This window comes from Seriola dumerili, unplaced genomic scaffold, assembly GCF_002260705.1.
Source record: "Seriola dumerili isolate Sdu_G_001 unplaced genomic scaffold, Sdu_1.0 BDQW01000493.1, whole genome shotgun sequence".
In the NCBI taxonomy this organism is placed as follows: Eukaryota; Metazoa; Chordata; class Actinopteri; order Carangiformes; family Carangidae; genus Seriola; species Seriola dumerili.
This window is the reverse complement of record NW_019174748.1, coordinates 1,210,235-1,222,632: the sequence shown is the minus strand read 5'-3', so window position 1 is coordinate 1,222,632 and position 12,398 is coordinate 1,210,235. Positions and strand designations below refer to the sequence as shown.

The 12,398-nt window shown below is 39.8% G+C and overlaps 1 protein-coding gene across 1 annotated transcript in view; it reads right to left on the bottom strand.

Moving 5' to 3' along the window:
- itpr3 (inositol 1,4,5-trisphosphate receptor type 3) overlaps positions 1 to 11,223 on the bottom strand; it is a 66,419-nt gene extending 55,196 nt beyond the window's left edge. Inside the window, exon 1 of the mRNA XM_022763881.1 lies at positions 10,764 to 11,223. Coding sequence (XP_022619602.1) covers positions 10,764 to 10,855 — 92 coding nt within the window. The 5' untranslated portion in view covers positions 10,856 to 11,223. The remainder of the gene's footprint in view (positions 1 to 10,763) is intronic.
- Between the last annotated feature and the right edge of the window lie 1,175 nt (positions 11,224 to 12,398).

The window sequence follows — 12,398 nt, the reverse complement described above, 5'->3', positions numbered from 1 at the left end:
CATTAAACCACTGAACACAAGACAAACAGTGAGAAAAGATGAACACCGACTGATTATGATTAGATATGGTTAAGATGACATCTGTTGAAGTCAGGTAAGACAGGTAGAAAATATAATAATCAAAACAAAGAAAAACAAGAAACCAAACTTACAACTAACAGTAATTTTTAGTTCTCCTCCAGTCTCAGATTGTGGGAAGAATTTAGTGGTTTAAATATGCAAATATTTAGAGTTTGATTAAAAAAAAGAACTGGATAAAAAATAACTTTCCAATATGTCCTCACATCTCAGAAATACCCCTACATTCTCAGTCCTTACTTTGAAAAATGTCCTCATTATCCTTAAATGTAATCATGTTGCTTAGTAGACATAACATATTGTTTCATGTCTATGCTGATGATACACAGTTATATCTTCCTGTTAACCCTCTTGATTCTTGGAGTTTGGCTGGTTTAATGATAATAAAGCAACCTTTTCTCTGATGTTTTTTAGTTGATATATTGCAAATATTGCAGCCTGGGAGCAGCAGGCACCACAAGGACATAGGTGGAGGGCTGGGTGGAGCGTAACAAAGTTGTCTTCTCTGATTCAGATCTAAACTATGTATAAGGGTTCAGACAGTCCTATTTTCATCAGGTGAGAAGCATCTCTGAAATCAAACCATTTCTGTCTGTTGTTTGCCTTTATTTCTTCCTGTCTGGATCACTGTGACTCTCTTCTGCTCTCAGTAAAAAAACTAAACTAAATCATCTTGCAGTTGGCTTTTAACTGGGACTATAAGAAGACATTTTAGCATCACTTTACTGGCTTCACATTGCTTCCAGAATACAGTTGAAATTTCTACTTATCACCTACAAAGCTTCCAGCTTTATCTCTGACCTGCTGAGTCCATACATACAAGGGCTCATCCTGAGGTGAACAGAAAAAACTCTTCTCACTGTGTATCTGCTGATATGGCACTGACACTGTAGAATAACCTGGAGTTTATAATCTGCATCACAGCCTCAGTATTTTCTTTCATGTGTCACCTTTTTAAACTGACTGGTTTTAACACTATAACATATTATAATAATATATAATAATAAAACATTATATTATTATATTTATTATGTGTATATCATTTGGTTTCACTCTTTATTGAATACAGTATATTTATATGTATTGTATTTCTATAAAAATTGCTATTTTTCTCCTTTTCCATTTTTCCTTTAGTTTTCCATTCTTCCCATTTTTTCCACCCTCTCTTTCTTTCTTTCTTTCTTTTTTTCTTTCTCTCTGACCTCCCACAGAGTCCTCCATCACTATGGCAACAGCCAATCAGTTCTTTTGTCTGTCTGCCAGGTGTGTCTCAATCCTAGGAGTGTGTGTATCTTTTGGGACACCTGTGGATGGCTGCTGCTGATTGCTCTTTTCACAGTGCTGTCTGACACACACACACACACGCACACGCACACACACTTAGGTATGTTGACTCAGTGACTAACATGGGGCTCAGCTCTCTGACAGCTGACCCGTTTCTGACTGTTAAACCGACCTGATTCACTTCATCAACATCTGTCAACATCAGTTTCAGGACTCAAATCAGACTGAGAGTCTATCACTGGGCTGACGTGGAAACTGCCGCTCCCTCTTTTCTTCTTTCATCCGTTTACTTCTTTTTATATCTTCACATTTTCCCTTTTATCCTTGGTTTTTCTTCATTCCCTTTCCTCCTTTCTTACTTTCCCTCCTTTTCCCTCGTCTTCTTTCATTCCTTGTTCCACGGCATTCACCGCCCTCCTTTGTTCTCACACTAATTACTCAATCCTCAAACTGTTTTTCTTTCTTTCTTCACTTTCTTTCTTCTTGTCTTTCCCACGATCTTCCCTTCGTTTTTTTTAACTTTATAATTCCATTTTCTTTGTTTCTTCCTGTTTATTACCTTCTATTTGTCTTTCTTTGCTTTTTTAATTCTTTTCTTTTAGTCGTTCATCCCATATTTTCCTATACGTCCATCACGTCTTTCTTCCCTTTCGTCCTTTACTTCTCTGCATCTGTTTAGTTTACAATGAGCGATTTTCTACACACTGATGCTCCTGCACCTTCACGAGCTGTAACTCAACCTCCAAAAACAACAACAGAAATGTGTTGACGGTTTTTAAATGTCTAGTCTCTGAACTTTCCCTCCAGTTTCCATGACAAAGCAAAGATGTGGATCAAGATGAAGAAAACCAAAGTACTGCAGAGCATCTGCTGCCAGAGAGACCTCTGAAAAACACACAAGTCAGGGTTTTCATTCTGGACGAGTGATGAAGTTATAACAGTATTTACTTTGCATGTCACTGTCATACAGTATGTGACTGACTCTAGTCACTGTCTCTAGTCCCTTTTTAAACAGAGACCCTGCTATACTGTTGTTAGAAGACCCGTTCAATATGCCACCTTTGCTTGTGTACATTGAACCATACAACCCGGCCACCGCCTCAATGTGTGATTTTAAACAGCACGCCGGCATTCAGGATTCAGAAGCATGGCGTATAACAGCGGCTGCGTCTGTCTCACCATGGCAGCTCTCCCTTCTACACAGACATTGAGTCTGCTCTGTGACAACCTCTGGTTTAAAGGAGAAACAATAATGACCCCTCCACATTCTGTGTTCATACCTTTTACACAGAGCGAGGCAGAATAAAGGCACAAAATTCACGCCTTAAACAGATTGTGTATCTCACTGTGTCTCTCTGGTCAAACTGAGGACAAAATGTCCTCAGGAAAACAGATTTGAATATGGATTGAGGTATTTGAATACAGGCAGGTGTCTTCCATCTCTGCTGCCAGAGAACAAAAAAAACCTCAGTCTACAACCACTGTGATAATCAAATCTATGTATTGTTTAATCAAAATAACTGGCAGATTATTCAATAATAAAAATAATCATTAGTTGCAGCCTGAATCAAGATAAATCTGAGGTGAATTAAAGAGACAGGAAAACAAATTAAAACATATTTCATACTCCAGTGTAGTAAAAATCCTGCTTTAGAACATTTTCAAATGTTCCTCACATTGATACAGAACTCACACAAATCCAAATTATTTGATGATAATTTGATTGACCCTCAGAGAGTGGGGGTTACACTGAATCTAAAAATGTCTGCATGTTTAGATTTGACTGAGTTATGAGTCCGGTTTTTGATGCAACTTGCAACAATCAGGTACTAGATTCAGAAGCCAAACTACCATAACTAACGGGCTTGGGCGATATAACAATGCTGCCAGTTCAAAGTTTTATTTGTAACATGCCAAGGTACAATGTGCGGTGAAATGAGAATATTATGAAAAATATCACATATAGCATGAAATATCACGATATTCAATATTATCAGATATTGGCTCAGACCTAATAACTAACTTTCTGTTGTATACATCTGTCCCTTTCACCTCACACACTATATCTGCATCTACACCTCCCATACACTTTAAACATCAGGGGCCAGATGCATAAAACTCTGTGTAGATTAGGACTAAAACTATGTGTACACATTCTTTTCATTAGAATTATAAAGCCGTATGGACGCATGGTTCCGCTTTATAAATCTCACTCATCAGGCACAGAAAATAAAGACGAGAAAGAAGCACAATTTCACTGATTGTGAAACTGAGGTAAAAACATGTATCAGTTTATGTAAAGTCCTGTTTTACCCTGAATCTCTCTCATTGGGACAGTTGACAGGTGTCTAAAACTGTGATTAGTAAATGTTAAAATAATATGAAACACTTTACAGAATGACTCACAATAAATAATAAGGATATTAAACGATGCTGAAGGAAACATTGAGCACACAAATAATTATTTCCATTTATGAATTGTAAAATTGTAAACATTATAATTATGATAATGAATCTTCACTGTAACATAGATTGCTTTGGAAAACTGTGTGTATGCATGCTCAAATGTCAAGGTTTATAAATACCAATTTATGCGCGGGAAATGGCGCACTCATGGTTTTTGTGTGTACACATCATTTATACATCTGGCCCCAGGAATATATCAGGACTTCTCCCAGGTATAAACCACCTTAAAAGGTAAAAAAAGTAACTGATATTATTTCAACTGGCCTAAGTCGATTTCTACCACCCAATCAAAGAAAACAGTCCAGTTAGGGTGACAACTGTCCAATCTTGGGACCTGGGACGTAGCTTAGTCTTGTTAAGAAAAATCTAAAGGTTTAATCGACTCTGGTATAGACAAATATTTGACTCTGCAGGAAGCAGCAGACTCAACTTTAACTCTCATATCAACATTTATTCACAAGGAATGCTGGGAAGAAGATCAGGGAGGAGGAACCTTCCTGTGACGTGAACATGGCAGGTGGAGATGAAATAAGAGCTGAAGGTTTTATTAAAGAAAAACCGGAGCTGGTGAAATGTTTGTGAGCTCAGAGGTGAAGAGCTGAAACCTCTGAGCATCCTGTTTGAATCCTGTTTGTGTAGATTCAGCAGAATTTGACTGTAGGGAAACCAGCAGGTTAATCTACTCTCTCTCTCTCTCTCTCTCTCTCTGTATACATCAGGTCTCTCATCCGCCCTGTCTGTCTCACCTGGTAGGTACTCCCTATTCAAATGTCTCCAGCTCAGTTTACTTCAAGTGAAAACCAGATGTGAGCAAACAGCAGACAAAGGCAACTGGTCTGTTTAATGGTTACTACATAGCCAAAAGTATATGGACAGCTGAACATCTCCACACCAATTCAGACACCAGAGCATCAATGAGGTCCAGTACTGATGTTGGTGATCAGGTCTGGATCACAGGGGTCAGGACTCTGGGCAGACCAGTCAAGTTCCCAAAACCAAACTGGGAAAACCGTCTGTGAAGGTTCTCAGTCATCCAAGTCATGATTATCCTAGAGGACTCAACAGAACTGAAGACACGTCTTCAAGTATCTACCTTGACTGTTGCTGTAATGCTGTAATGTTGCTTTTGGCCACATAGTGTGGAACTACTTTCCGCAGAAATAACTGTAGTCAGAGAAAAAAACAAGTGGAAGTGAATGTGGATTCATCAGATAAACATGATCTAACAAAACAGCCTGAGAATGTGTGATTAAGCCACAGACTGAAGATAAACTCAGGCTCAGTTTTGTTCACTTTGTGTTTTTACTGTCAGACCTTTATGTGGGTTCATTGTGTTTGATTAAATGGGTGGAGAACGGCCACAAGGAAGTACAGGATTATTTACATTTCTCTTTCCTGACCTTGTTAACAAGCTTGTATTAATAGCAGGTATAATGCTATAATAATAATAATAATTACTTTTATTTGCACATCTCTTTTCTTACAACAGCTCCAAAGTGCTTTAAAAAAGGACATGGGATACAGTGGTAAAATGATACTGTTAACGTTGAGCATGAAGTTAGATCTTATTCGATTTTGTTATGTAAAAATACTAATGTACAAACAGCATTATAAAAGACTGAAGATGAAGTTTTATCTGCTCAGTAACACATTTCACTTTTTCTGTTGCTCTCTTGGATTTTTATTTTACTTCTTATGACTCATAGACCTGAGGTTCCAGACTTGAGGTCTGCAGTTGGACCCTCTGGGTCTTTGGGCTGTTGGGGATTAACCTCCTGAGATGGCTTTGGCTGTTTTGTTAGCACACTTGACCTGCTGGTGGCGCTAGAGTTAAAGTCAGAATGATTCATCCTCTGCACACAAAAATGTCTGAACCATCCGACAGCTGTGGAGATTATTTCACTCTGGACAAACTGAGCCAATGACAGCCCATTACAGTTGTTAGCATGTGATGCTAAAATGGCTAAACCTGATGACCTACAGTTGCTATTGTTGCCACTGAGATCAGTGAAATTCAACAATCGAAGCTAAAGGCTGAGAAGCTGTAAAAGGTCAAGATCGAGTCACACACACCAGAGTGGGTGTAAGACCACAGCACAGGAAACACACACACACACATACACACACACTGGCACAATGGAAATCTCTCTTGGACATACTTCGTACCACTTCCTTTTCCTGCCATACAAGCAGACATAGCTGCTGCCACTGTGTGTGTGTGTGTGTGTGTGTGTTAAAGGTTGTATCCTAGACAGTACAGCACATATTCACTGAAGAGAAAATGGTCTGAGACTAGAGAAAAAAAACATGATGAAGTTTCAAGTTTCATAAGAATTTTAAACACTGAATATGCAGAAATGCCATTTACTGTATTTCTACTTCTCCTTTTTGACTGAAGACAGGAATTAAAGTAGTGCATAAGAGAGGAAAGTTCACTAAAGAGTCAGAAAAACACTCCAGAGTATTATCTGTTAATGATTTAATCTGTCTCTTTCCAACATTAAACTTTTGTTGTTGTTACTGTCTTTTCAGACGTGTCAAAGATATGTTTGAGGCCATTTAGAAAAAGTCTGATTAGAGACTTTATCCAGCAGAGGTGAGGCTGACGGGTTTATTTCTACATTATAAAATATCCTGCTCCGTACAAATTCTTAAAAAAGTTTTTTATATACATATTAATTTTAATATCAGTATCTTTCTCAGAAATGCATTAGTCAAATGTTTGTCCAGATGTGCTTGAATAAAAAATTTGAATTTTTGTAGTTTTTTTATGAGGAAATAAAGATTATTTTTCAAAAGAAGACAAAACAGTTTCAGAAATATTTGTGGAAACAGCATCTGGACATGTTTCCCATGGCAACAGTTGGCTGAAAACTGAGAGCTGACCTAAGAAGCAGACTGTGAACTCCAGTGGTGACGACTGAGTGCAGCATTAATACGAGACATTTTTCCCTTTTTTAAGCATGTCCACAGAGTTCAACTTTCAATATTCAACTTTTAGATGCATCGTGCTGTTATGTATGTATTCCACTCAGAGAGTGGAAGTCTCAGCTCCACACACACCCCACATCTTTGACCATTTCTGGAATAGCTGGGAGTTAGGGGAGGAGTCAGGCTCTACCAAGATGGCGACGGTGGGGCAGCTCACTCCGAAACCTTCAGAAACCTGTGGGTGACGTCACGGAGGCTACATCCGTCTTTATTTATAGTGTATGGTTTATAAAGACCAATAGAACAAAACGGCACGTGTTGGGGTGTCGGGTGGCGCAGTTGGTTGAGCAGGCGCCCCATATGTAGAGGCTACAGTTCTCGCTGCAGTTGGCCCTCGTTCGAATCCCGCATCGGACAGCCCTTTACTGCATGTCATTCCCCGCTCTCTGCCTCCCCATTTCCTGTCTCTCTCTACTGTGCTATCCAATAAAGGCATAAAAAGCCAAAAAAAATAATAATAAAAAAAAAAAAAAACAGCACATGTGCTGAACAACACAATTGTACAGCCGAAGAGTTTCACAGGTGGTGCTAATCTACCTCCAGCTGGTTCACACCTGTACGGCAGAGAGTTCCGATTCACCTGTTCATGTGTTAAAGCTGAAGTCAAATCACAAACTATGCAGAGCCGAGTGACACCAGAACATCTGGGTTCTGTTTGAGAAGAAAACTTCATTCAAAATCCCACTGACATTTATAACAACACTAAAGATCCAGCCTCGGAACAGAGACTATGTCAGATGGCTCACTTCACATATGTTTAGACATTTCTGAAAAATCATCTAATATTGATCTAATGAGTTAAAATAACGTCTTCTGCTGATGTGAAGAAAAGGAAACTACAGGAACATGCTTCAACTTCCATGAGGACAGATGATGCTGAATGTAAGCTGAGTTACAACAGCTGGTAGAACAGAGGCCAGACAGGAAGTGATGTCACAACTTTGGCGCACACACACACACGAAGGCACGCACGCGCACACACACACACACACACACAATTTGACCGTTTGAGGGTGTTGCAGATCAGATCAGAGCTGTGTAGAGTTACAGTTATGGAAAATTAAGATTTTAGGGGAGGGGAGGAGGGCCACGATCGGAGCAGTGGAACAATGTAACACACATACATAGACGCAACATAAACAACACTGTTGTCTACCTGCTCTGACATGTCTCTCTGTTGCTTCAACCAACAGGTTGATGCCTGTAAAGCTTCAGTTTCAGTTTAATTTACTACAAACCTTGTCAGCTGTAGAACAATAAACTGCAGAAACAGTCTGAAGTGCTGAGGAGCAGTGACTCCCAACCTGAGGCTCCAGACCCCCGAAGGGGACCTGAGAAAAATCTGAAACGTCACCAGTTCCATTAATGAACTAGAAAGAAAAAGAATTAGGTTAATTTTTTCTGACTTTTCTTTAGACAAGTCCTGTTTTTTCCTCTTTCTTTCATTTTCATGACTCTAAAAGTGAATGAAATAATCTGAGAAGGAAAAACCACTGAGGCCATATCATGTCCATCCTGGTTCATCCTCTGGGGAGCAGGAAGGTCCACATCCGATTTAATGGAAATCTAATGGATGCTAATCCAGATACCCAAGGCTGAACAGAAAAAAAAAATTGATAAAGTGAATCTGCGTCACATTGTACAGGTGTCCACATTATTGTGCACCTCCTTTATAACTTGGAGTTCCTGTGTATCTGCAGCACTCAATGGTTTTATTGCGAGCTTATCACACTGTGTGGTGTTTTATCTGCAGTGTCTGCAGTGTGGTGTCAGTGTGTCACTGTTGTCTGTTATTTGTACAGTATCACCCTGAACCGTAATATAACACATCATCTTCATGTGTCCTGCAGAGAACTGAAAGTGTGTCTGTGACGTTTACATTTTACTGTGTTTGTTCTGTGTGCCTCTTCTGTTTTTCTGCAGGAAGTCATGTTAACATTTGTGCAGCTCGTGGATTTAAAGTTACAGATTTTATGCCACTGTTAGACTGGGTATCAAACCTCAGTGCATTTTGTTACTGATCAAAATGTCTAAGAAGCACTGAGGATCAGAAACTGTTAGAGGTCCCATATAGTATAAAGGTAGATGTCCATGTGTTTTTTGATTATAAAGCAGATCTAGGTTCTATATTAATACTTTGAAAGTATCAAAGCGCTCAGTCCACAGAGAAATGCACACAACCCGTATTCAAAAACTGAACCTTAAAACAAGCTTCAGGACTTCTGTAACTTTGTGATGTCACAACAAAGCAGTCACCGCCCTCTGCTATGCCCCAAGCCCCGCCGCCCTGGACCCACTATCCAACCCTGCAGTATTTTGTTTCTCTGTGTGTTTACCTAAAGTCTGCTTTTTTTTTTTTTTATTCAATCACTCAGAAAACAGTCAGCTCACTGGCCTGCTGTTAGTAGAGCTCTAGAGAGAAGCTTGAGAGAGGAGATGTAAAACTACATTGAGATGGTTTCTGGTTCTTTAAACCACAAATATATCTTCTTATGGATCAACAATTTAAATAAAACACTGGGGAAGAGGAAAATATGGACCTTTAAAGTCTGTAAACTTTCTGGCAGAAAGGTAAATTTTAACCATACTGTGAATGAAAAGTGAAAATAAAAATAAAGCAAAAACTGAAAATAATACTTAAAGCAGGACACAAACTCTAGTCTCATTTGACCCATTCATCTACCATGACAACCTGGTCCCATGTGCACTTTGTTGGTCTTTATATCAGTGGTTCTCTAACTTTTCACATCGAGAACCCTAAAACTGACACAAATTAGACCACAGACCCCAATCTGATAAGATTTGTGAATTAAGGCTGCACAATTAATCAAAATGTAATCGAAATCGCAATATGGCCAAGTGCAATATCCAAATTGCAGGAGCTGCAATGTTTTTGATAAAGGCAAAATGTGTTCCAGCATTTTTGTACATTGTTAGTACCATAAGTGTTGTGGTGCTACAGAGACACCCCGGCCTACAAATCATATTCTCCAGGTATTAGGGAACATTTTTGTTTGGTACAAGGCCCAACAAAAATCACATCATCATCATTTTAAAAAAATTTCAGTGAAAATGAAATGCAAAATCTATCATTCCAACTGAAATCTTGACCCATATCGCACACAGAACCACATACTCTCTATCAAATTAAGAGGTGTTTGTTTTCTCTCAATGAAAAATACTGCAAATTTCTCTTTTTGTCAAATGTCTCCAAAACTGTTGCTACACCTGTTTGGTTATAGTTCAACCCATTTACTGACAGGTAGAGTTAAAGTTAGGACTCTCCGACACAGGTTCAATGTCCTACTCCTCCTGTCCACCTCGCAAAGCAGCTCACTGCATCAGTGTGTGTGTGTGTGAAAAAGAGTCAAGCTGAAAAGCACTTTGGATAAAAGGCAATATACAAATGCAGCTAAGAAAAAAGCTAAAAATCAGGCAGTTTTTTGGGTTTTTTTTCAGTGAAATTGAATTATCTAGAGAGACAAACTATTCCAAGGTTTAGAAGATAAAGAAGACAAACGCACAGTCTACTCTCATTTTAACTGAAGCTGTGGAAACAGGCAGTTTGGTCAGATGAGCTGAGAGACATGAAGTTATTATATGGACACAATATTTAACTAATGACTTAATATTATGGTGAAACGAGTTTAAACGAATGACAGACTTTACATGTCTGAACAAAGTGTTTCACCACCTCATCTCAGGTCTTTGGGGTCAGGGGGTCAGGTGAGAGTCAGGGGTGGAGCCTTTACATAAACTAATAATGTGTTTAACCTTCTTAAAATAAAGGTTTTTAATTGTCTCCTAATTTAAGCTTTGAGCCTCATGGGGCTCTGAGCTCACATTATGGGATGGTGCAGGCTTGAGTGGAGTGCAGGTGTTTCCCACACCTGTATGCAGAGAGGCCTATGACCTTACAGTGACCACAAAGACAGCAGACTCACCCAAGGGTGCTGATGAAGCCGTTGACTGATCCCTCGGCGTACAGGGACACAATATCCCCGATGTGGAGGAAGCTTGAGGCAGAGTCAGACATCCTGCAGCGGGTCCAGGCTCCAACAGCAACAGCGACAGCGACGATAAACCAACAGGTACAGAAGAGGAGACACTTTCTCCTCCCGCCTCCCGCTGTCTGAGTCTGAGAGAAAACCTCCGCGGCAGAAAGGAAACTAAAAGTTCAGTTTGTGCCTCACATGCAGCAGAAAGAGAAGAGGAACGCTCCTCACGTTCAACCTGCACAGTCCACTCCTCACCGCTTTCAAAGACTCACTGCCGGGTTGTGCATGACAGCAAACTCAACAAGCCCCTGAAGAAGTTCGCAGATTAAAACCATGAGAGAAACAGCTGACTGGTCCCGCGAGGCTGCAGTGCGGTGTTACAGCAGACACCACAGAGTTACACTGATCCTCAGAGTGTGTGTGAGTGTGTGTGTGTCGTCCAGGAGTTTAAAGTGTACATGGAGAGGCTTAGAGACAACACTACAAGGCACCGCGCTGCTCCCTCCCACCTTTCCCGCTCTTGTCAGTGTGTATGGGAGCGTGCGCGTGCGCGCTCACGCAGAAGACTCTGGTATTAAAAACCAGGAAGTGAGTCGAGGTGTTGATAAGGCCAACAGACAGCTTCAAGAAAACTGCCGCAGGGACACACACACACACATAGAGGCAGGCAACAAAAGCTGCAACCCAAGCCTGACACAAAAGCAAAGGAGTGTGCACGGGCAGGCCCAATGAAGCACGTGCACGCCTGTCACCCCCCACTAAAACAAACAAGTTTAGTGACATAGTTGTATAAATAAATGTGTTTGTACGAACCAACAAAAAGTTTAACAAAACAACAAAGTTCTTTAAGTGAAAAATAAAATCTTACCTCAAGGGCTACTTACTTGGAGTCTTCATCAACAGATGGACTTTTAGGAGCTTTCTACCACATCATATGGGAATCTAGATGAGTCATCTCTGGCTGAAAATTTAGTACATCAAATATCATCAGCTCCTTCAACAATGTGTTTTTCTTTTGTTTTTTTTTGGTGAGCAAAGCTTGACTAAATATTCTTAATAAAGTGAATGAATGTAAACAAAACAGGAGTTAAGGGTCCATATTTTACTCTTCTCCTTTTTTATTTGAAGTGATGATCCATAAGATATATAAGATATATAAGTAATATATCTGTGTTTTTAAGAACCAAAAACCATCTCAATGTAGTTTTACATGTCATCTCAGACTTTTCTCCGGAGCTCTCTGGTAACAACAGGTCTGTTACTGTTTTCTGAGTGATCCAATAAAAACATAGCAGATTTCAGGTAAACACTCAGAGAAACCAAATCCTGCAAGGTTTTGATGGTGGGTCCAGGTGGGCGGGGCTTGGGGCATCATTGAAGGCAATGACTGCTTTGCTGTGACATCATAAAGTTACAGAAGTCCCGACGGCTCGTTTTAAGGCTCAATTTTCTCAATACAGGCTGTGTGCATTTCTCTGTGGACTGAGCGCTTCGATACTTTCACAGTATCAATTTAGAACCTAGACCTGCTTTATAATCAAAAAGGACACGGGCTTCTACCTTTATACTATATGGATCTTT